The sequence below is a fragment of the Panthera leo genome, chromosome B4 (genome assembly GCF_018350215.1).
Source record: "Panthera leo isolate Ple1 chromosome B4, P.leo_Ple1_pat1.1, whole genome shotgun sequence".
Taxonomy (NCBI): Eukaryota; Metazoa; Chordata; class Mammalia; order Carnivora; family Felidae; genus Panthera; species Panthera leo.
Genome location: NC_056685.1, coordinates 83,562,471 through 83,588,572, shown reverse-complemented (window position 1 = coordinate 83,588,572; position 26,102 = coordinate 83,562,471). Strand labels below are relative to the sequence as shown.

Genomic DNA, 26,102 nt, shown 5'->3' with positions numbered 1-26,102 from the left:
CTCAATGGCTGTTTTTATAGTCAGAGAAAAACCCATCTTAAAATTCATATGGAATTGTAAGGGATCTCATATAGCCAGAACAATCTCAAAAAAAAAAAAAAAAAAAAACAAAGTTGGAGGACTCAACACTGCCTAATTTCAAAACTTACTACAAAACCACAGTAATCGAAACAGTGTGGTACTGGCATAAGGACAGACATACAGGCCAGTGGCATAGAATAGAGCTGAGAAATTACCCTAGCATATTTGCTCATTTGATTTTCAACAAGGGTATTAAGACCATTCAAAGAGACAAGGATAGTATTGTCAACAAATGGTGCTAGAAAAACTGGATATTTACATGCAAACAAATGAAGGTGGATCCTTACCTTACTTTGTATACATAAATAAACTCAAAACTATAAAACTCTTAGAAGAAAACAGAAGTGAAAATCATCATGACTTTGGAATAGGCAATGATTTCTTACATATGAGGCCAAAAGCACAGACAATAAAAGAAAAAATAGGTAACTTAGACTTCATCAGAATTAAAAACTTCTATGCATCAAAAAACACTACTAAGAGAGTGAAAAAGCAGGGGCACCTGACTGGTTCAGTAGGTAGAGCATGTGATTCTTGATCTCAGGGTCATGAGTTCAAGCGCCATGTTAGGCATGGAGTCTACTTTAAAAAAAGACAGAGGGGCGCCTGGGTGGCTCAGTCGGTTAGGCGTCCGACTTCAGCTCGGGTCACGATCTCGCAGGTCCGTGAGTTCAAGCCCCGCGTCAGGCTCTGGGCTGCTGGCTCGGAGCCTGGAGCCTGCTTCCGATTCTGTGTCTCCCTCTCTCTCTCTGCCCCTCCCCCGTTCATGCTCTGTCTCTCTCTGTCTCAAAAATAAATAAACGTTAAAAAAAAATTTTTTTTTAAATAAAAAAAGAGAGAGAGTAAAAAACAACCCACAGAATGGGAGAAAATCATATATATACATACACACACACGGGGGAGGGGCAGAGAGAGAGGGAGACACAGAATCGGAAGCAGGCTCCAGGCTCTGAGCCATCAGCCCAGAGCCCGACACAGGGCTCGAGCTCACGGACCGCGAGATCGTGACCTGAGCCGAAGTCGGACGCTTAACCGACTGAGCCACCCAGGCGCCCCTAAAAAAATGTTTAATGTTTATTTATATTTGAGAGAGAGAGAGGGAGAGGGGGAGGGGCAAAGAGAGAGGGAGACACAGAATCTGAAGCAGGCTCCAGGCCCTTGGTTCTCAGCACAGAGCCAATGCGGGGCTTGAACCCACAAACTGTAAGATCATGACCTGAGCCAAAGTCAGACACTTAACCAACTAAGCCACCCAGGTGCCCCAAGTGTCTGACTCTTGATCTCAGCTCAGGTTACAAACTCAACAGTTGTGAGATTGAGCACCACATTGGGCTCTCTGCTGTTAGCACAGAGCCTGCTTCAGTTCCTTTGTCCCCTCTCTCTCTCTGCCTCTCCCCCCTCCCTCTCTCTCTCAAAATAAATAAACTTAAAAAAGAAAAAGACATTGAGAGGCACCTGGGTGGCTCAGTTGATTAAGTGTCCGACTTTTGATTTTGGCTCAGGTCATGATCTCATCGTTCATGGGATCAAGACCTGCATCAGGCTCCATGTGACTGACAGTGGAGAGCCTGCTTGGGATTCATTCTCTCTCTCCCCCTCTGCCCCTCCCCCACTTAATCTCTCTCTCTCTCTCTCTCTCTCTCTCTCTCTGTCTGTCTTTCTCAAAATAAATAAACAAACATTAGAAAAGAATAGAAAAAGTGAGCAATGCACCAAATTCACCAATAAAATATGCTTCTGGGTATTTCCCTCAAAGAAACTCTTGCACATTCACAATGAGACCTACATTGTAGCAATGTGTATAAAAGCATTAGAGTTGAAATCCAACTTTTCCTCAACAGAGGAATAGTAAGTAAACAATGAAACACACAGCCATTAAAATCATTGACCTAGATCTCCATGTCATGCCACAGAATGGCAAACAGTGATTAGCGAAAAAGCAAGTTGATACCACTAATGTATAATTTTAAAACACAAAACATATATGGTGTCTACGATACGTGTATGACTAATAAAAGTACAAAGCAAGCATGAAGATGGTTGTGGTTGTTTCTGGAGAGGAGGGAGAGAGAAGAAATGAGAAGGTGGGCTTTAACTACATCATTCATTACCATTTTATTCCTTTCTGATGCAAATATGGCAAAATGTTAACATCTGTTTCACTTGGCAGTGGATTTATGGGTCTCTGTGACATTATTTTTGTAAGTCCAAGATGTTTCACAATTAGAAATTAAAAAGTAAAAAATCTGAGATCTCTGTGAAATCTCACTTAGTATAAGAATTGAGATAGGGATCCAAATTTGCTTAATTCCAGATGGCTAACCATTCCCAAACCCCATGGAAAAACTGCACTTTTACCAAACACCATGCACACGGCTCCTACCCAGGAGGCATTGAGAAGGTAGGACTTCACTATGCTTCCCCTGGAGGCAGGAAGGGGGGGGGGGGGAGGCAGGGGGAATGTGGTTTACTCAATCACGAAGGCAACAAACTTGGGTGGTCTATCAGGATGTAAGGACTAAAAAATGAGGGGCGCCTGAGTGGCTCAGTCGGTTGAGCATTGGGCTCTTGATTTCGGTTCAGGTCATGATCTCACGGTTTGTGAGTTCGAGCCCCGTGTCAGGCTCTGAGCTGACAGTGAAGAACCTGCTAGGGATTTTCTCTTTCCCTCTCTCTGCCCCTCCCCCACCCACGTGTGCTCTCTCTTTCAAAATAAATAAACTTCAAAAAAATATAAAAATAAAAAATGAGAAACAGCCAGATAGGAATGCCCTCAACTTTCTGCCACTACCACCTCCAGACTCCCCACCAAATACACCACCCTTTCATTCCCAGTTACAACCCTAGATCTCCTCTCCTCAGGGTAACTGTTCTCCTGTGTTCTGTATCCCAGCTCTGTCCCATTCTCTTCCCCTTCTTTCTGCTATAACTCAATCTCTCCTTTCTATCAGGTCCACCCAAAAGCATTTACACATGCTCCCAATTTAAAACGCGAAAGAACACCCTCTCCAACCCTATAACCCCTCCAACTAGTGCTCACCTTTTCCCTCCCCTGCATATCGAGACTTCTTCCAAGGTTTCCACTTCTTCATCTCCTCTTCAGCACCCCACAGAAACTGCTGTAGCAAAGTTCACCAGTTACCTCTGTCATTAAGTCCAACCAAAGGACTGGTGAGGGGAGACTGGGAGTAGAGGACTTAGAAATTTTCATCTGGTTCCCATGACTACTGCCGGAGTTCTTATTTCCTTGTGAATGCTTTGCTTTTATTAAAATAATAATTCCCATGACCGCCCACAAGCAGTTTTTAATCCTCCTCTTCCCTGAAGGTTCAAATGCTACTGACGCCCTGGGCCAACCCCTCTTTGAGATGTGTCACTGTAGTCTCCTTTCTGGCCCCTTCTCGGCAAAGCCCCCTTCCGCCCATGCTTTCAATGATGGCTTCCTCAATGTTCTGTTCCACCTTTTCCACTATATACTGTTTCTTTGGGGGGATTTTACCCAGACCAAGACTCCAACTGTAGCCAATATGTTGATGACTCCCAGCCTTCGGGGTTCAATTCGGATCTCTCTCCTGAGTTCCAAACCCACAGATCTAACAGCCTCCTCAGAAATCTCTACTTGGATGCCTGCAGCCACCAAAATCATCATACTCAAAACCAGAATCATCATTTTCCTTCACCAAACCTATTCTTCTTTCTACTCTACCTAACTTAGGAACCACCATCTATCCATGCTCAACCCAGAAACCTATGAGTCTTACTCTATTGATTCTGTTCCCTAAATCTCCCTCCAAATTCACATTTCTTCATCCCTGGGCCACCTTCTTTTCTCACCTGGATCACTGCAACCACTTCCTAACTGGCCTCCCAATCATTTGCTACATTCCAGCCAGAGTGAGCTTTCAAAACCAAAACTGAATATGTCATCATCCTCCTTAAGATATCTCATTAGCTTCCCCCTTATTTCTCGGATTGTCCAAACTCAACATAGCTACAGAGCTTCATGACCTGCACGCTGACCCCTAATTGCTGCCCAGCCTCACCTCCCACACTCCCTTCCCACAATTCTCTCCAGTCACTGCGAAAAGCTATCAACTGCCCCTTGTCTCCAGGCCTATGGCACTTAGCAGACCTTCCACTTGGAATGCCCTCTTCCCTCTACCCCTCCTCTACAGCTGCTGGACTAGCTCCTCATCCTTCAACTGTCAGTTCAAAGGTCACATTCTCCAGGAAGCCTCCCCTTCAGCTAGACTTGGCTAGTTCCTTTATTGTGCATCCCCCTTATCACCCCCATGATATGTAGTTCACCTGTCAGACTTTATCCTGCTTGCTGTGGCTGTTTATTTAATGTCTGTCTCCTGAGAGCAGGACTAGGTCTCTCAGTCACCACTTCATCCCCAGTTTCTATGACAGGGCTTGGTGCAGGGCATATGTTCAATAGATAAGAGGAAAGTGCAGTCTTTGCCCTCAGTTCTTGGCCTACTGAAGCTGCAAATAACAAAAATAATTCGAATATAATAAAGTAAGTGCTTATAATCAATTACATATGTGTGTAGATGCTTGTGGGTTGCTATGGTCTGAATGTTTGTGCCCCTCGAAAGGTCTTATGTTGAAATCCTATGCCCAATGTGATGATATTAGGAAGTGGGACCTTTAGGAGGTGCTTAGGTCGTAAGGGTAGAACCTTCATGAATGGGATTAAAGTTCTTATAAAAGAGGCTCCCCAGAGCTCCCTAGCCCCTTCCACCATGTGAGAATAAACAAGAAGTCTATGACCTGGGCCACACTAGCACTATGATCTCTAACTTCCACACTCCAGAATTGTTAAGAAAAAAATTTCTGTTTATAGGCCATTCAGCCTGTGGTATCTTGTTCTAGCAGCCCAAATAGACTAAGCCATGGATATATGTGGACATGGATATGTGGATGTGAAACGCTGAACCTAACTCACCTTCTGGCTTAGCCAAGAAAGTTCACATAAAATCGATGACATTTGAACCGGCTTATTATTCATTCCAGTCATTCAACAAATAACTTCTGGGTACCTACTTGGTGCCAGGCACTGTTCCAGGCACCAAGAATACAGCAGGAAATAAGACAAACAAACAAAAATAAGAAGAAGAAAGAAAAGATAAAGAAGAAGAAAGAAAAGAAGACAGACATTGTCCCTGCCTTCCTGGAGCTTATTCTAGTTGGGGTAGACAGACAGGGACGTTAAATTCCAACAAGTAAGATAATTTCAGGAAATGATACATGCTTTGAAGAATATAAAACTCTGTAGGTGTTTACCCGGATGGTGGCAGAAGGCTGCATGTGTTCTGTGTGCCAACATCAGGGCTAACTTGTGGAGGTGTCACAGGGATATATAACTTGAATGACAGGGTGGAGCCTACCACTCAAAGATCTGGAGGAAGACAGCTTTCAGCAGAGGCAACAATGAAACCCACTGATTCAAAGAACAGAAAGAAGGCCAGTGGGGCAGATACACAACGAGTATTTATATCTCCGACCCAGACCTCATCCCTGAACTCCAGAATCACAGAACCAACTACCAACTGGACATCGCCACTGGATGTCTAGAGTCATTGTGACCTCCATCAACCTGGGTTCCCCTCCAAACCCAACCCTTCCCATTCTAGTAAATGACAGTTGCATTGTTGCATTTGCTCAAGCCAAAAACCCCAGAGTCATACTTGACTCCACCCCGTGCCCAATCCATCAATAAATCTTCTTGGGTCCACCTTCAAAATATGTCCCGAACCCGAGGGCTTCCCATCACCTCCCAGGCACCTCAGTCTGTGCTGAAGTATTTGGATCTTAGCCTTTGTGCAAGGCAGAATCACAGAAGGTTTTCCAGGACGGGACAGAGAAGTGACACTTGCCGTAGGGGTGTGTTGGAGTCAGCTCACACCAGTTCACAAGAGCAAACTGGAAAAATTTCAGGAATGTCGCAGATGGTTGACATCACAGTGACAGCATGAATTTGGCCACGGTAAGACTACTTATACCACAGATACTGGTAAACATTATAGATCAAGGCTCCCCACTCCATGCTCCCCACTCTCTCCTAGCCATCAGAATGCTCAACATTTACCAGCATACAACTGCATGTGCAAGTCTGTATTACAGAAAGACCCTTCTTGTGTCATCGGGTGTGTGATTCTTATCTCTATAGGTGTTTACGTTTGCGAATACACGTTAGCACCCGAAGAACCTTTCCCACCGTATATCTGCCTGCTTGCCTGAACTCAGTTAGGGAGCACTAGATCGGGAGCACCTGGTAAGAGGCTGTTGGCAATGATGCAGGTGAGAGATGAAGGCACCAAGCATAGGAAAGAAGCCAGTGGTCAGAGAAATCTAGAAATAGGACGAATAGGCTTTGTCATTTACTCTGAGAGAACTAGATTCCTTTCCTTCACACCACTCCTCAGTTTGTAGTCACAGACCCATTTCTGTGATTCTTCTTTAACATGTCTTCCTGTCTAGACTGTACATCCCCTGAGGACAGGGGCTGTGTGTCTGCCCAGCACTGTAGCCCCAGAGCAGGGCCCAATGCTTACACCTGCACAGCCTTACTGACGAGTCATTAAATGAAGAACGGAAGACAAAGTAAAGGAGAAGGAAGAGTCAGTAATAACGCTCAGAAGAAGAAACATGGGAAAAAGAATAAGTGTGGCTAGTGGTTCAGAGGAAAGGGTTTGGGAAATGTTGACTTCAAGTGCCCGGGACTATCCAGGCAGTGGCATCCAGCTACCAGCTGGAAATATGAGTCTTAAACTTAAGAGTCTTGGGTCTGAAAGAGAACTTCCTGAGTATAACATGCAACCCTTCCCTCTTCCCTTAGAGTCTGAATTGTCACTGAAGGAGTGTCAACTTCCCTCTCTTAAGACTCACCCGAACCTCGGCCTCCCGTGGCCTCCCATTAAGGTCGCACTTGGACCCGTTGCCATAGGTCTGGCTGTGGTAGCGTTTCAGACGATGCTGCTTGGAGGCCTGGGGAGGACATCAAGAGGGAGGGCGGGGGCAGAAGAAAGACAGCAAAGAGAAAAAATGGCACTTTGTCCTAATGGTCACCGAGCCCCAAGCAACATGTCAGCTAATCCTGACCCTCCCCTTCTCGTTAGGGCTCTGAGTCTACAGCCAGGACCCCTTTCTCTCCCAACCCCAAACTCCTGACACCTTGGCTGTCTCATCATCCCAGTCGAAGGCCGATTGGTAGTAGCCGAGATAGAGGACTTCACCTTTGATCTCTGAATCTACAAGAGAAACCACAGTGAAGCACCGTTACTCCCTTCTAAGAGGACTAAGAGGGAAGGGGACTGGGGAGGCAGGTCACCTTCCATGAAGTGTTGCTGAGGGCTTAGGGAAAATGCAGGCATGAGTCACCTTCCATGTGGTACTGCTGGATGTGGCGTCCGTAGCAGAATTCATATGTCCACCAGTCCTTGGTCTGACAATTAAAAAAAAAAAAAGAACAATTAAGGGGATAGCGTGCAGAAGTCTCTGCTTGGAACCTGAATCTCTCCTAGCTCCAAGACACATAACCTCTCATCTACTTCTCATCCCCTCTGCTTCCATACTCAATTCTCCAGATTCTCAGTGACGAGGAAGGGCTGCTTTCCTTCTGCGCCTGGGAGAAATGCCTCTAAAGTATGTTTTTCACCTGTGCTCTTTCCACGCCTCCCTTTTTAAAGATTTTTTTAAAAATCCTTCTTCGCCTTTTATAAAGATAAGGAATCATGGTATCCTTGAAGCACTCGGACTAGGAAAATTTGAATATTCAAATATTAATTGAACTTCTACAATATTCCTTGTGCTGTTCTAGCCACCGGGGATACAACTGTGAACAAGATAAATTCTCTGACCTCATGGACTCATATTCCAGTGCTGGGACTCAGACTAAAAAAAATAGATCAATAAGCTGATGATTCAGTTAATAAGATGATTTCAGATCATGAAAAATGCCATGATGAAAATAAAATAGGACACCGGCAGAAAGTGACGGGGGCAGGGGGTGACTTTACCAGGAAGGCTTCTCTAGGAGAATGTCCCTCCTACCCTACAGTGACCCTCTTTAGGCACCTCAATCTTGGCTTAACCATCACTCTGAGGTCTTCTGTCCTAACCCTCCTCTACACTCAGCAAAGTGTCATCAGTGGTTGCAGAATTCTTTGCTTCTGTACAATATGTCTACTTGTCCAATGGCCTTTTTAACCCCCATAGGTCCTCTCGTCCCTCCCCATTCATGGGCACTCCAGTTCCCAGATAGATAGCTAGTTCCCAAGCCCTCATTCCATTCTTCCCAGCCCCTTTCACCTTCAGCAAGCAAGGAGCATCTTTCATTGGGCTCAACAGCTCAGGGATCCCAGGCCCTCGGTAAGCAGGTGCCTCCTCCTCCCTTTCACGCTGGAAGTGAATAGCTCCAGCTGGCAGGCGACATTCATAGCGCTGTTTGTACTTAGAGGAGACAATCACCACGTCCGAAGCTTGGCTCTGGGAAAGACGGAGGTTCGGGGGGCGGGGAGGCAAAGAGAGGCTGGGATCAGAGAGAACAACGAGATCCCTCTTCGGATCCTGGGGAAGAGCCCAGTCAAGTCGGAATGAGCCACAAGTCTTCCAGCTGTGTTTGGCGGGTGAGGGGAACGAGCGCTCGCACTTCTCTACCGGGAGGAGTCTGGGTGCTTCTATCTGGAACCGAAGCTGACAGCGGGAAGCCCCACCCCTCCCAGTCCCTAGCCCCAGGGGAATGGGTCTCCGTCTACGGTCCTTAGGAGTCATCGTAAAACCCCTACCTACTCCTCCCGATTCTTCTTAGGCGCGCTATGCAGACTCCACAGCGGCCCTTCTTCCTCTTTCCCCCCTTCCCCTTGCCCCAGATCCTCGCCCTTCCACGCCTCCACACCTGCCCTCCCATGACAGGCAACGGCAGGATCTCGATCCCATAACGCATCTCACTCAGTTCCTCTAGATTCAGGCTTCCGACACCGCCGGCCAGAGTTGCGGGTAACAGGAGCCCCAGAAGTAGCAGCCCCAACAGGCTGGACAGCAGCGTTTCCGCCGCCATCTTTCGTTCACCTTCTTACTCAGGGCAGCTCCTTCCGCCCTAAACCTGGCAGCGGCCTCACCCCGCCCACGAACGCCGAAAGGTCTCATTGGTTGAATGTTCTGTCCCTCTTACCTACCCAATTCCCATTTGTAAACGTGACTCCAAAACCCTCCGGGAGGTGGATCACGATGATAAGCAAAACCACTCACTGCTCCTGATTGGTCAGAGATACCAACCAATCATCGAGGAGCTCAGACCTCCTCCCACCCCCACCCCCTCCACCTCACCCCCAGTTCCAGAGAGATGAGGTCTAACGCTCGGGCCCTTTGAAGTAATCTTTCTGTCTTCTTCCAGGTGTCATGCGCCTCTCTTTTTCTTTTCTTTTTTTTTTTTTAAGTGGTTTCTTGCATTGTAGACTCCTCCCGCCAGGTGGAGGATTGAGACCGGTGGGTGGTGCATGCAATACGCCTGAAAGTTACTTAATAGTTGTTGCAAAATAATTATTATTTGGCACGAAAACAGACGTTAAGATCAATGGAACATAATAGAGAACGCAGAAATGGACCCAACAAACGTATGGCCAACTAATCTTTGATAATGCAAGAAAGAGTAGCCAATGGAATATAGACAATCTCTTCAGCAAATGGTGCTGGGAAAACTGGACAGCGACGTGCAGAAGGATGAACTTGGACCACTTTCTTACACCATACACAAAAATCAACTCAAAATGGATGAAAGACCTAAATGTAAGACAGGAAGCTATCAAAATCTTAGAGGAGAAAGCAGGCAAAAACCTATTTGGCCTCAGCCACAGCAACTTCTTAGTCAACATGTCTCTGGAGGCAAGGGAAACAAAAGCAAAAATGAACTATTGGGACCTCATCAAAACAAAAAGCTTCTGCACAGCGAAAGAAACAATCAGCAAAACTAAAAAGCAACCGATGAAATGGGAGAAGATGTTTGCACATGACATATCAGATAAAGGGTTACTATCCAAAATCTATAAAGAATTTATCAAATGCAACACCCCAAAAACTAACTGAGGAAAGGGGCAAAAGACATGAATAGATGGTGAACAGACACATGAAAAAATGCTCAACATCACTCATCATTAGGGAAAAGCCATATTGAGATAATACCTCACACCTGAAGAATGGCTAACGTTAACAACTCAGGCAACAACAGATATTGGCAAGGATGCGGAGAAAGAGTATCTCTTTTGCACTGGTGGTGGGAATGCCAACTCATGCAGCCACTCTGGAAAACAGTATGGAGGTTCCTCAAAAAATTAAAAATAGAACTACCCTACGACCCAGCAATTGCACTACTAGGTGTTTATCCAAGGGATACAGGTGTGCTATTTCAAATGGGCACATGCACCCCAATATTTATAGCAGCGCTATCGACAATAGCCAAAGTATGGAAAGAGCCCAAATGTCCATCAATGGATGAATGGATAAAGAAGATCTGGTACGTATATGTTTATATATATTATATATATAATGGAGTATTACTTGGCAATCAAAAAGAATGAAATCTTACCATTTGCAACTATGGAGATGGAACTAGAGGATATCATGCTAAGCAAAATTAGTCAGTCAGAGAAAAACAAATACCGTATGACTTCACTCATGTGAGAAATTTAAGGTACAAAACAGATGAACATAAGGGAAGGGAAGCAAAAATAATATAAAAACAAGGAGGGGGACAAAACAGAAGAGACTCTTAAATATAGAGAACAAACAGAAGGTTGCTGGAGGGATTGTGTGTGGGGGGATGGGCTAAATGGGCAAGGGGCATTAAGGAATCTACTCCTGAAATCATTGTTGCACTATATGCTAACTAACTTGGATGTAAATTAAACAATAAATAAATTTAAAAAACACAATTATTATATAAAAACATTCCTCTTTTCATGTATACATAAAACTTCAGGGCAATCTTGTAATCTGTGTCAAAACCTTTCTACATGATCCTACAGTTGTCCTCCAATAAAATTAGCCTAAAAAATTGTGAAGGCCTCTGGTTAAAGAATGGGGGTTGAGGGGCGCCTGGGGGGCTCAGTCCTTAAGCATCCGACTCAGGCCATAATCTCATGGTTGGTGAGTTCCAGCCCCAAATCTGGCTCTGTGCTGACAGTGCTGAGCCTGCTTGGTATTCCCTCTCTCATTCTTTCTCTCTCTCCCTCCTGCTTTCTCTCTCTTTCTCAAAAATAAATAAATAAGCTTAAAAAAAAAAGACTTGGGTATGAGAAAGGGAAAGAAGACAACGGCAGCAACATTTCAGAAGGTAGAAAATAAGTGGAGGAATGGTAACTGGCTTAGCAACCTGAGAAATTGATTTCTAAACAAAGTTAAACAAAACTCCTGTGGGGAGTCTGACCAGTCCAAAAGAGAAATCCCAAAGATACTCTCATCAAGATTCTCTTAACGCAATAGACGAAAGAATTCTACCGTTAAGCCTTTGGCCTACACGTCCTAACTTTCCCACAGTCTTTCCAATCAGCTTTTTAATATCTTCACTGTAAACTATAAGCAGGCAGCCAAACACCATTAGACATTTAAGGAAATCCTGTAACATGCAGGAAAGAAACCAAAATAAGAAGAAAAGAAAGCAATTTAGAAGAAACAAATTGCAAGGGAGAAAAAAATTTTAAATCAAAATTCCATCCTTAATATTCTCAGAGAGATACTATATTGCATCCATAAAATAACAACAGGAAGCTATTTAGAAAGTAACTACTAATAAGATAATCAAAAAGAGCTCTTGGAGATCAAAACCATGATAGCAAAAATAAAAATTCAGTAGAAAGACTGGAGGATAAAATTGAAAATCAAATTTGCTCTACTTTTTTTAATTTTCTTTTTTTTATTTTTTAAAATTTGCATCCAAATTAGTTAGTATATAGTGCAACAATGATTTCAGGAGTAGATTCCTTAATGCCTCTTACCCATTTAGCCCATCCCCCCTCCCACAACCCCTCCAGTAGCCCTCAGTTTGTTCTCCATATTTAAGAGTCTCTTCTGTTTTGTCCCCCTCCTTGTTTTTATATTATTTTTGTTTCCCTTCCCTTATGTTCATCTGTTTTGTCTCTTAAAGTCCTCATATGAGTGAAGTCATATGATTTTTGTCTTTCTGACTGACAAATTTCACTTAGCATAATACCCTCCAGTTCCATCCATGTGTTGCAAATGACAAGATTTCATTCTTTTTGATTGCCGAGTAATACTCCATTGTATATATATATACCACATTTTCTTTATCCATTCATCCATCGATGGACATTTGGGCTCTTTCCATACTTTGGCTATTGTTGATAGTGCTGCTATAAACATGGGGGTGCATGCGTCCCTTCGAAACAGCACACCTATATCCCATGGATAAATGCCTAGTAGTACAATTGCTGAGTTGTAGGGTAGTTCTATTTTTAGTTTTTTGAGGAACCTCCATGCTGTTTTCCAGAGTGACTGCACCAACTTGCATTCCCATCAAATTTGCTCTACTTAAGGAGAATAATCCTTAATAAAAATTAGAAGACCAGTCCAGAAGGTTGAATATCTGAATCATGAGAGTTCTGTTAATTTAATTTTTTAATGTTTATTTATTTTGAGAGAGAGAGAGAGAGAGAGAGAGAGAGAGACAGAGTGAGAGCAGGGGAGGGGCAGAGAGAGAGAGGGAGACATGGAATCTGCAGCAGGCTCCACGCTCCGTACTGTCAGCACAGAGCCCGATGTGGGGCTCGAAGCCACAAACTGTGAGATAATGACCTGAGCCAAAGTGGGACGCTTAACCAACTGAGGCATCCAGGCGCCCCAAGAATCATGACAGTTGTAGAAAGAGAACAAAGAATCAGAAAGCAAGAAACAATTAAAGCAATTATTCAAAAGTATTCCCCTGAAATGAACAACTGAGTCTAAATTGTAAGGGCACACTGCCCAGCAAGATAAGCCAGGCCCACACCAAGACATACCAATATAGAATTTCAGAACATTGGACACGGAGAAATAATCCTAAAAGCTTCCAGAGAGAAAGAGCAAGTTGTATACAAGGATCAAAAATCAGAACAGCATTAGGCGTACCAACTCATCCATACCGTATGGTAGAAGACAATGAAAAAAATGCCCTAAAGACTTCAGAGATTGTAATCATCTGACACAGATTATAAAATAATTATGTTGACTATACTTAAAGAAATAAAAGAGAAAATTGAAAATACATCAGAAAACAGGAAACTATAAAAATGATATAACATATTTAAATAGAGTTTCTTTTTCTATTTTTTAATGTGTTTTATTTATTTTTGAGTGAGAGAGCATTGTGGTAGTCTGGAAGAAATTGTGGGGGTACACATGGAACCTATATTTTATAATAGTTGAAGCAAGATGATAAATACCTGGAGATTCATTATAGTTTACTTTTGATTGAATTTAAAATTTTTCATTTAAATTTTCTTTTAGAACACTTAAAAAGCAGTTTAGATTTGGCTGAAGATAGAATTAATGAACTAGAAAATACATTGTAACAATTTATCCAGAATGAAATACAGAGAAACAAGGAAAGGAATATGAAAGAGAAAATAAGACATACAGAGAGTAAAGTGAGATACATAACGAATCGGAGTTGGAGACGGAGTAAAAGAGGGGTGCCTGGGTGGCTTAGTTGGTTGAGCATCCCACTCTTGATTTCGACTCAGGTCATGACCCCAGGGTTGTGGGATATAGATAGATAGATAGATAGATAGATAGATAGATAGATAGACAGACATAGACAGATACATAGATAAAAGTTTAAAAAGGAGTAAAAGAGAATGAAATGAAGATAAAGATCAAGTGTTTTCAAGAACTAATGAAAGATACAAAGCTACGGATTCAAGATGCCAAATGAATTTCAAGCAGAATAAATGAAAACCAGTCTACACACAGACATATCACAGTGAAATTGAGTAACACTAAAGAAAAACAGCAGATCTAGAACAATTTAATTTTAATCATTGACCTCCCAATGTGTACGTTATTATTTTGGTGTGTTTTTGTTCTTTTTTTTTTTAAATGTTTGTTTGTTTATTTTGAGAGAGAGAGAGTATGTGTGAGCAGGGGAGAGGTAGAGAGAGAGGAAGAGATAATCCCAAGCAGGCTCCATGCTGTCAGCACAGAGCCCGATGCAAGACTCGAACTCACCAACCGTGAGTTCATGACCTGAGCCGAAATCAAGAGTCGGATGCTTAACTGACTGAGCTACCTAGGTGCCCCTCATTCTATATTAATAGTTATTAAACTCCCAGAAGACATTAGTATGTTTTTTACTGCCAATGATCATGTGAGATTTTTTAAAAAAAATTTTAATGTTTGTGTTTTTTTTATTTTTTTTTAACGTTTATTTATTTTTGAGACAGAGAGAGACAGAGCATGAACGGGGGAGGGTCAGAGAGAGAGGGAGACACAGAATCCGAAACAGGCTCCAGGCTCTGAGCAGTCAGCACAGAGCCCGACGCGGGGCACGAACTCACGAGCTGTGAGATCATGACCTGAGCCGAAGTCAGACGCTCAACCGACTGAGCCACCCAGGCGCCCCAATGTTTATTTGGTTTTTAAGAGAGAGAGAGAGCATGACAGAGGAGGGGCAGAGAGAGAGAGGGAGATACAGAGCTGGATGCTGTCAGCACAAAGCCCGACTCGGGGCTTGAACTCACGAACTGTGAGATCATGACCTGAGCCAAAGTCAGACACTCAACCCACTAAGCCACCCAGGCGACCCAATCATGCAAGATTTTTACCTATTCTCCATTTCATTCCTTCTTACATCTCAGACCTTCCATCTAGAATTCTTGTCCTTTTGCCTGAAGTACATCTTTTAGGATTTTCCTTAATGACATCCTGCTGATTGCAAACCTCCTGGGTTTTTGTTTGTTTGTTTGTTTGTTTTGAAAATATTTATATTTTGCCCTTATTATTGAAATAAATTTTCACTAGCCGTAACATTCCCAGAAGTTATTTTCTTTCATCTGAAGATAACATCTATAGGGTGTTCTGGCTTTTATTGCCATTGAGAAGTCAGTTTTCAGTCTAACTGCTGCTCCTTTGAAGATAATCTGTCTCCCTGACTGCTTTTCATCTAATTTTATTTTTACTGTGGTAAAATTTACACGCACAGGCCTTATATGTTGTAGGTCAATGAGTTTTGAAAATGCATACGCCAGGTAACCCACACTCTGGACGCTTTTAAAGAGAATGTGCTGATTATCAAACTATGTCTTCCAAGCTTCACATCAACCCTTCTACACTTGACCTTAGCCAAAAGGCCGAGAAGCGATACACCAACCCTTCTATATATCACAGTGATACTGGAGCTGAAATTCTGAAGAACATTTTATTTTTTTAAAATAGACTTTATTTTTCAGAGCAGTTTTAGGTTCACCAAAAAATTGAGCATGAAGTACAGAGAGTTCCCGTATAACACCTGTTCTCACACATGAACAGCCTCTCCTACTATCAACATTCCACACTGACTGGTACACTTGTTATAATCAATGAACCTATTCTGACACATCGTTATCAAAGTTCACAGAACTTCATTTAATGAATTCTAGCTTATAATTATTTCTTTCATTGGTGGTGTTGTATCTAAAAAGTTACATTAGTATTCACTCTTTGTGTTGTGAATTCTGAGTTTTGACAAATGTATAATGACACAAATTTGCCATTAATAGTCTTACGCAGAATAGATTCACTGCCACGAAAATCCTCTGTGATCACTTTATTCATCCCTTCTTCCTTCTTAACTCCTGGTAAATACTGATCTTTTTATTGTTTCCACAGTATGCCTTTTCCACAGTGTCGTATGGTTGGAATCATACAGTGTGTAGCCTTTTCAGATCAGTCATATACACTTACGCTTTCTCCAGGTCTTCTCATGACTTGATAGTTCCTTTCTTCTTACTCCTCAATAATATTCCATGCCTGGATGTACCACGGTTTATTTATCTGTTCGCCTACTGAAGGACACCTTGGTGACTTCCAGGTTCTGGCAGTTATGAACAAAGTTGCTATAAACATCTGTGTGCTGGTTTTGTGCACACAAAGATTTTCAATTTATTTGAATAAATAGCAAGGAGGGCAAATGCTGGATTGTATGGTAAGAAGATGTTTAACTTTGTAAGGATCCGCCAAACTGTCTTCCAAAGTGGCTATACAACTTTGCACCCCAACCAGCAATGGATGAGAATGCTCGTTGCTCCACGCTGGCATATGGAGTTGATAGTGCTCTGGATTTGGGCTATTGTAATAGGTTTGTAGTGATATCTGACTGCTGTTTTAATTTGCAATTCTGTAATAACCTCTGACGTGGAGTATTTTTTCATATGCTTATTTGCCATCCATGTATCTTCTTTGGTGAGTGTCTGATCATGTCCTTTTCCCAATTTTTAATCGGGTTGTTTGTTTCTTATGGTTGAATTTAAGGGTTCTTTGTATATTTTGGATAACCTCCCTTTATCAGATAGGTCTTCTGCAAATTTTTCTCCCAGTCTATGGCTGACCTCTTATTCTCTTGACATTGTCTTTCAAAGAGCATAATTTTTTATTAAAAATTTTTTAATGTTTATTAATTTTTGAAAGAGGGGAGAGTGCAAGCTGGGGAGGGGCAGAGAGAGACAGAGGATCTGAAGCAGACTCTTCACTGACAGCAGAGAGCCTGATGTGTGGCTCGAACTTGTGAACCATGAGATCATGACCTGGGCCACCCAGGCACCCCAAAGAGCATAAGTTTGTAATTTTAATGAAGTCTAGCTTATAATTATTTCTTTCATTGATGGTATTGTATCTAAAAAGTTATTGCTATACCCAAGGTCACCTGGATTTTCTCCTATGTTATTTTTTAGTAGTCTATCGTTTTACACTTTACATCTAGGTTTGTGATCCATTTTGAGTTAAAATTTATGAAGGACAGAAGATCTATGTCCAGGTTCTTTTTTTTTTTTTTTTTTTTTTTTTTTTTGCATATGGATGTCCAGTTGTTTCGGTACCATTTGTTGAAAAGACTACATTTTCTCCATTGTATTACCTTTGCTCCTTGTCAAAGATCAGTTTAGCATATTTATTTAGGTCTATTTCTGGGCTTTCTATTCTGTTCCATTGACCTATTTATTTATTCTTTCTCCAATACAACCATTTTTTTTAATGTTTATTTTGGAGAGAGACAGAGTGTGTGAGTGGGGGAGGGGCAGAGAAAGAGGGAGACACAGAATCCAAAACAGGCTCCAGGCTCTAGCTGTCAGCAGAGCCCAATGTGGGGCTCAGACTCACGAGCCGTGAGATGATGACCTGAGCCAAAGTTGGACACTTAATGGACTGAGCCACCCAGGTGCCCCTATAACTGTGTTTTGATTACTGTCATTTTACAGAAAATCATGAAGTCAAGTAGTGTTAATCCTCTATGTTCTTCTACTCCAATATTGTGCTAGCTGTTCTGGTCTTTTGCTTCTCCATGTAAATTTTAGTATCAGTTTGTCAATATCCACAAAATAATAATTGCTCATATTTGGATTGGGATTGTATTGAATCTATAGATCACATTAGGAAGAACTGACATCTTGACAGTATCGAGCTTTCTTGTCCATGAACATGGACTATCTCTCCATTTATCTCCTTTTCAATGATTTCTTTCATCAGAGTTTTATAATTTTCCTCTTTAGGATATTATACACATTTTGTTCCATTTATACCTAAGTATTTCACTTTGGGGACTGGTAATATAATGGCACTGTGTTTTTAATTTTAAATATCACTTGTTCATTGCCTGGTGTGAAGGCAAGCAGTTGACTTTCTTCTTTTTTTTATTGTGTTAAAATACACATAACACGAAATTTACCATCTTAACCATTTGATGGCATTAAATACATTCACATTGTTGTGCAGCCATCCCCACCTTCCATCGCATAAACCCTTCTCATCTTATAAAACTGAAACTCTAGGGGTGCCTGGGTGGCTCAGTTGGTTAAGCATCCGACTTCGGCTCAAGCCATGATCTTGCAGTTCATGAGTTCAAGCTCCATGTTGGGTTCTGTGCTAACAGCTCAGAGCCTGGAGCCTGCTTCAGATTCTGTGTCTCCCTCTCTGCTCCTCCCCTGCTTGTGCTCTGTCTCTCTCAAAAATAAATAAACATTAAAAAAAACCTGAAACTCTATACAGGTTTCCCTGCTATCTGAAAGTAGAGTGTTCCTATAAACTTTTCATAAGCCAAAGCAGTGTAAAGTGAAGAAGCAATTACCATTAATTTATATGGAAAACTTTCTGAATGTTCCCAGCCCCCTAAAATGACCAACCAAATCATACCAAATAACACATACAACCTAAAATAACACAAAAATATAGCAAAAGCACGAATGGTATCATAAATACACAGCCTGTATAAAGTAGAAATAATGTATGTACAGTGTAGGTTCACTTATGAGAATTAGGAAGATGGCAAGCACAATGGAAACTGAGAAGGGGTGATCATGGCTAAGTCATTCATTGGAGGTTAGGGTGGCAGAAGGTACAGGAGCCTAGGGTATAGGAGAGAGAGAAAGAGATTCATCTATGAATATCTCATCATTGTCTGAATCCATCGGGGCAGGCACATTATTAACGTCTACACCTTCTATGTCTATCTGCCTCAATGTCAAAGGTCAAGGTTTGTCACCTGCTGTGATAGATGTGGCTGATAATGGAAGGTTTGAAATATGACTGTATGCTTAACCACTTAGCCTCACACATTTTTGTATCATATATTTATTTGTAGGCACTCAACTTGCCATAAACCTACAAACCTGCCGTAAACCTACATGTCCTTTCAAAATTAAAGACATATTTTGCTGCAATTATTGCAGCGCTGTCAATCATAGTGCAAATCTCACGGAAGCACTTCACTTTCTGTTCCTGGATGACTTCACTTCCTGTTCCTGGATGACTTCATTTCCAGGCCATTTGCTATTGTATTCAGTTTGGATTGATATCCTTTCCTCTTGCAATTGCATCAGCTTTTCACCTGTCAGCTCTTGGTCATGGGATGCCAAAAACTCTTCAACATCACCTTCATTAACTTTCTTTCACAAACTCCGCCTCCTTAGCCAAAGTCACTCTTGCCATATTTATTGTTGGGTTGAAGCCTTTGAAATCATTTACTGCTTTGGTGCACAGTTTCCTCCAAATGCCATTTCTCATTGAGACTATTGGCCTATCCAGAGCATCTCCGAGGTTGGCAATTGCCAACTTTACACTGTAGTCTCCAGATCTCTCATAAAGATGCTTCGGAGTTGCCTTCTCTGTCAATGGCATTTACAGTAAAATGCATCACCCTTTGCATTATATTATAGTAAGTCTTAATTGTGGTGTCAGGGCTTGGTCACACAGTTGCAGCAGTGATGTCATATTCAGTGATAAGAACACAAATGCTACCACCATACTCAGGAATGCCAGGTGGATGAGCAGCACAACTACCAACAATCAGAAGACACCAGTTATCAAGGCTGTTTTTTCTACAGTATATTTCAACAAAAGGACTAATGTATCCACTCATATACTCAGAAAAAACATCACTTGTTTTTTACAGCTGTTTCGATGTGAAGGAAACACAACAGAAAGTGTCAGTGCCTTTTAGTGCCCTAGGATTTTCTGAACCCTTTTCTGAAGCCCTGAAATTTCTGTAGATTTTCTTTCTACACTAGTAGAAGCCTAAGGACAGCATCATAAGTGTTATTAATTATAGGCATTTAGGGCAAACCTGTTCTTTGATGTCTGTGTCCCTTAGCCTGCTTTTCTTCTATTGAAGTAAATGTCTTGGGGTGCCTGGGTGGCTCAGTCGGTTGGGCACCCGACCTCAGCTCGGGCCATGATCTCGCATTTTGTGAGTTCAAACCCTGAGTCGGGTTCTGTGCTGACAGCTCGGAGTCTGGAGTCTGCTTCAGATTCTGTGTCTCCGTCTCTCTCTCTGCCCCTCCCCCACTCCCCCCTCCCCAAAATAAATATTAAAAAAAAGTCTTACTCAGCAAATTTTTCCTATACATTGCATTTGTCCCAGTTAAACACTTGCTTATACAAATAACCGCCTTCTGTAATTATTTTCTTCAGTTCTTCTGGGAACTTTTCGGTGGCTTCAGTATCAGCTAAAGCACCCTCTTCAGTAACCTTTAAGCTACGAAGTTGCCCTTGCCTCAAAAACCAATCAAATCAACTATCATGACCTTTAAATTCCACTTTCAGAGCACTTTCATCACCATCATCAGTGCTTTCTGTTTCAGCTTATTAAAAAGACTGACTTATTTCCCCTTAAGTACAAGATAACCGAACACCACACTTTGTACACTCATCCATCCACTTAAGCAATAGATTTCATTTTATCCATTACTGGATGCCAACTAAAAGAGACCTTTGCTACTAACAAAATCAATAGTAACTTTGGCACCTTTCAAGATTCTTTCTCTCTGTGTGTACATAGTATGAATGGTGGAAACAAACGAGTTCAATACATGCACAATACATTGTTAACACAATAAAAACTCTTTTTTTTAAGTTTATTTATTTTGAGAGAAAGAGAGAGCACAAACAGGGGAGGGGCAGAGAGAGGGAGAGACAGAATCCCAAGTAGGCTCTTTGCTGTCAGTGCAGAGGCCCGACATGGTGCTCATTCCCACAAACTGAGATCATGACCTGAGCTGAAATCAAGAGTCGAATGTTTAACCAACTGAGCCACCCAGGCGCCCCTCAGAACTCTTCTTTAAAATATTTTTAGGGGCACCTGGGTGACTCAGTCAGTTAAACCTCCGACTTCAGCTCAGGTCATGATCTCGTGATTCATGAGTTCAAGTGCCGAGTCAGGCTCTGTGCTGACAGCTCAGAGCCTGGAGCCTGCTTTGGATTCTGTGTCTCCCTCTCTCTGACTCTCCCACACCCGCGCTCTGTCTCTCTCAACAATAAATAAGCATTAAAAAAATTTAATATTTTTGAAGTTTATCGATTTATTTTGAGAGAGGGAGAGAGAGCACACAAGCAAGGGAGGGGCAGAGAGAGAGGAAGAGAGAGAGAATCCCAAGCAGGCTCTGGGGCTTGTCCCAAGCAGGGACTCAGGGCTTGAACCCACAAGCCATGAGATCATGACCTGAGCTGAAATCAAATCAGTTGAGCCACCCAGGTGCCCCTTAAGATATTATTTTTAAGTAATCTCTACGTCCAATATGGGGCTCAGACTCACAACCCCAAGATCAAGAGTTGTACATTATACTAACTGAGCCAGTCAGGCATCTCCCCACTTTTTTTAAAAAAAGCGATCTTTATTTTATTTATTTATGTATTTATGTATGTATGTATGTATTTTAGGTAGACTCCATGCCCAACATGGGGCTTGAACTCACCATCTTGAGATCAAGAGCTGCATGCTTTATTGCCTGAGTCAGCCAGGCATCCACCCCTCAAAACTCTTAATTACATCCAGTTCTATGCTAAATGTAACACTCTGATGAACTCTCTTGGGCTTTTCTGATACCTTAGGACACATTTTGCTAACAGATGCACAAAATAAATTGAGATGAAGCACAGATGCTCACAGACACAGTTCAAAGCTATGATGGCTTGATGCTGAGATGCCGAGTGTAGTTTCCGGGGAAGGAGCTTGGTGGGGCCACTCTTGCTGCTGGTTTGTGTGCTGCCTCTATAACTCTTTGCTGCAAAATGAACACTGAACACTGTTTTTGCTTTTTGTCATTTAACTTTCAATAAGTGGGGGATACCTGTACCTTTAAGCAATAATTCCCTATTGTCCCCTCCCCCAGCCCCTGGCAACCACTATTAAACTTTCTGTCTTTATGATTTGATTATTCTTAGTACCTCATATAAGTGGACTCATATAGTATTTATCTTTTTGTGACTGGCTTATTTCATTATCATTATGTCCTCAAGTCTCATCCATGTTATAGTATATTGCAAAATTTCCTTCCTTTATAAGGCTAAATAATATTCTATTATATGTATATGCCACACTTTGCTTATCCATTTATCCACCCATGGATACTTGGATTGCTTCCACATTTTAACTATTGTGAATAATGCTGCCATAAACATGAGTGTACAAATATCTCTTTGAGACCCTGTTTTCAATTTTATGGGGTATAAACCCAGAATTAGAATTGATGGGTCTTATGGTGATTCTATTTTTATTTTTTTCTGGAACTGTTTTCCACAGCAGCTGTAGCATTTTACATTCCCACAAATAGTGCACAAGGGTTCCAATTTCTCATCAACACTTAGTGCTTTCTGGGGTTTTTTTAAGGGCTTTTTTTTTTTTTAAGTAGGATCCAGGCCTAATGTGGGGCTTGAATTCACAATCCTGAGATCAAGGGTCACATGCTCTACTAACCGTGCCAGCCAGCCGCCCCCCTACCCCTTTTTTTAATAGTAACCAACCTAATGGGTATACAATGGCATTTCAGTTTAGTTTGGATTTGCATTTCCCTAATGATCAGTAATGTTGAGCACCTCTTCATGTGCGTATTGCCATTTGTGTATCTTCTTTGGAGAGATGTCTGTTCCAGTCATTTGCCCATTTTTGGATTGGGTTGTTTAATTTTTTGTTGTCAGGTTTTAGGAGTTCTCTATATATCCTGAGTATTAACCCCTATCAGATATATGATTTGCAAATATTTTTTCCCATTCTGTGGGTTGTCTTTTTACTCTGTGACTAGTGTCTTTTGATGTATAATTTTTAAAAAATTTTCATGAAGTTCAATTTGTCTTCTTTTCTTTGTTACTGTGACTTTAGTGTCATATCCAAGAAATAATTGCAAAATCCAATGTTATGAAGATTTCATCCTATGTTTCCTTCTAAAAGTTTTATTGTTTTAGGACTTACATTTAGATCCTTGATTCATTTTGAGTTAATTTTTGTATATGGTGTTAGATAAGAGTCTAGCTTCATCCCTTTGTATGTGGATATCCAGTTTTCCCAGCACCATTTGTTGAAAAGACAACAATTCCTTATTGAATAGTCTTGACATTCTTGTCAAAAATCATATATGACCATATATGCAAGGGTTTATTTTTGGGCTTTCTATTCTATTGAATTGGTCTATATGCTGGTCTTAATGCTAATACCACACTATTTTGATTACTGTTACTTCATAGTAAGTCTTCAAATCAGACCTCCAGTTTTGGACTTCATTTTCAAGATTTTTTTGGCTGTTGCAGAGAAAGGTGTTCCTTGAGATTCCACATGACTTTTAGGATGAGTTTTTCTATTTCTGCAAAAAAATGTCATTGGTATTTTGATAGGGATTCTATTGACTCTGTAGATCACTTTGGGTAATATTGACATTTGGACAATATTAAGTTTTCAAATCCACGAACATGGGATGTGTTTTCATCTATTTATGTCTCCTTTAGTTTATTTTAGCAATGTTCTGTACATTTCATTGTTGTACAAGTCTTTCACTTCCTTGGTTAAGTTAATTGCCAAGTATTTTATCTTTTATTCATTTTGATGATACTATAAATGAAATTGTTTTTGCAATTTCCCTTTCAGATTGTTCATTGTTCATGTATAGAAATGCAACTGATTTTTGTGTGTTGACCTTGTATCCTACTAAGATGAATTCATTTATTAGATCTAACAGCTTTTTTTGTAGAGTCTTTAGGATTTTCTTTTGTTGTTGTTGTTGTTGGGTTTTTTGTTTTTGTTTTTGTTTTTTTTTTTTAGTCTTTAGGATTTTCTACATATAAGATCATATCATCTGCAAACAGAGATCTTTTTACTTCTTCCTTTCCAATCTTTATGCCTCTTACTTCTTTTTCTTACCTAATTGCTCTGGCTAATAGTTCCAGCATTGTGTCGAATAGAAGTGATGAAAGCAGGCATCTTTGTCTTCTTCCTGATCTTAAAGGAAAAGTTTTCAGTCTTTCACCATTAGGTATGGTGTGGTTTTCCATATATGATTTATATTATATGGAGGTAGTTGCCCTTCTATTCCTATTTTATTGAGTGTTTTTATCATGAAAGGGTGTTGAATTTTGTCAAATTCTTTTTCTATATCAATTGAGATGATCATGTGTTTTTCTCTTTCCTTTGTTGATGTGGTATATTAATCAATTTTCATATGTTGAATCATCCTTACATTCCTGGAATAAATCCTACTTGGCCATGGTTTATAATATGCTGCTGAATGCTGCTTGCTAGTGTGTTGTTGAGGATTTTTGTTTCAAGTTTATAAGGAATAATTTCCTTTTCTTATAGTGTCTTTGTCTGACTTTTATATCAGGAGTATGATAGTTGAAGTGGAGTGTTGCTGAAACAAAAACCAAAATATATGGCACTGACATAGCAATCTAATGGCAGGCAAGGAGAAAATTATACCAGAGATTCAAAGGATGGCAATCTATTGGTGTTAGTAAACAAGACATTACACATTGTTCTGTTAAGAAAGCAGCAACAATTCTGGGAATTTCAAATAGAAAGAATTTAATACAGATAATCATTTTTAAAAGCGTCACAAAGAGCAGAGTAGCAAAAAGAGGAAGATAAGATTACTCAATGATTATTAACAAATGCAGGAAGTCACTAACACTAGGCCAGCGGAGCACAAGAGGAAATGGTATCACTCAGAGTCCATCATTGCTTTGCTGCTGTGGCTGCTTCTGTTGAAATTGCGCTGCCTGAACAGGACCCAGGATCCCATTGCTACCCTCTGTCACCAGTGTATCCTCCTCTACCACTGTCAGAACCTAACAAGAAACTAGATGGTCAGGAAGTTTGAGAAATTTAGTTAAAGCATTCCTACTTGACATTAAAGAAGATGTTCTAAAAGGCTAAAGGGGAGCTCAGAGGCCAAAACTATCCAGAATATCATGTTATACAGTGGCAAAATACTTGGTAAAATGTACCTGTAATAATTTGGAGAGCACACTAAATGTTATTAAGCTCTAAGGGAAGGGGTTGGAAAGAATCAAATGGCCAGCATGCCCTGGAAATTTTGGCTATATTACAAGAAAGAGAAGAGCTCAGGAGGGAATTGGCCTTGTATTTGTGCAAGCAAATGTAAAAGGTAATCCTATGTCCAGAAACATCAGGTCTTGAAGTACTGGAAGACTCTATTGCCTCATGACTCAAAATAGTGAGAAATAGAATTGAGAAGGCCCTGACCAAAAAGCCTCACTAATATCTAGCCTTGTGGCATATAACAGATTAAGATTGTGTCCTCTCGGGGCGCCTGGGTGGCTCAGTCGGTTAAGCGGCTGACTTCGGCTCAGGTCATGATCTCGCGGTCCGTGAGTTCGAGCCCCGCGTGGGGCTCTGTGCTGACAGCTCAGCGCCTGGAGCCTGTTTCAGATTCTGTGTCTCCCTCTCTTTGACCCTCCCCCGTTCATGCTCTGTCTCTCTCTGTCTCAAAAATGAAATAAACTTTAAAAAAATAAAAAAATAAAATAAAAAAAGAACGTGTCTTCTCTTAAATTAAGAAAAAGCAGCGTAGGAATGGGAAAGCAAAATAAATAAATAAATAAATAAAGCATCCTTAAGAACTATTCCTAAGAAAGAACTCTGAATATGGTTCCTAGAAGTAAAATGGAACTGACTCAAAGTATATAGGCCAGAAGCTAGGCTTTGTTTGTTTGTTTTGTTTTGTATGAGTGCATATGTGTGTACGTGAATGTGTTTTTACAATCTTTTTTAGGCATAATTAACTGACAACAGACTAAACATATTTAATGTTTACCATTTGAGTTTTAGCATATGTATAAAGCCATCACCATAATCAAGGGAATGAACAGATCCATCACTCCCAAAAATTTCCTTTAAATTTTTGAAGTATCGCATTTCAAAGAAACCACAAACTGTCTCTAACAGATGAAATGCAAAATCACCATAAGGCTTCCAAATTTCTGCATATAGGAAGTGGGCTCTAAAATTTGTATAGTATTAGGGTGACTGGGTGGCTCGGTCCATTGAGCTTCTGACT

General features: G+C 41.1%; 1 protein-coding gene across 4 annotated transcripts in view; it reads right to left on the bottom strand.

Moving 5' to 3' along the window:
• OS9 (OS9 endoplasmic reticulum lectin) overlaps nucleotides 1-9,180 on the bottom strand; it is a 30,402-nt gene extending 21,222 nt beyond the window's left edge. For 3 of the 4 annotated variants that reach the window (XM_042947003.1, XM_042947004.1, XM_042947006.1), the window contains exons 1-5: nucleotides 8,984-9,179; nucleotides 8,398-8,574; nucleotides 7,468-7,531; nucleotides 7,261-7,337; nucleotides 6,976-7,074 (exon numbers count right to left, since the gene is read on the bottom strand). In XM_042947003.1, coding sequence (XP_042802937.1) covers nucleotides 6,976-7,074; nucleotides 7,261-7,337; nucleotides 7,468-7,531; nucleotides 8,398-8,574; nucleotides 8,984-9,145 — 579 coding nt within the window. In that variant the 5' untranslated portion in view covers nucleotides 9,146-9,179. Of the gene's footprint in view, nucleotides 1-6,975; nucleotides 7,075-7,260; nucleotides 7,338-7,467; nucleotides 7,532-8,397; nucleotides 8,575-8,983 lie in introns of all 4 variants that reach the window. The other variant, XM_042947005.1, reaches the window with a different exon arrangement.
• Between the last annotated feature and the right edge of the window lie 16,922 nt (nucleotides 9,181-26,102).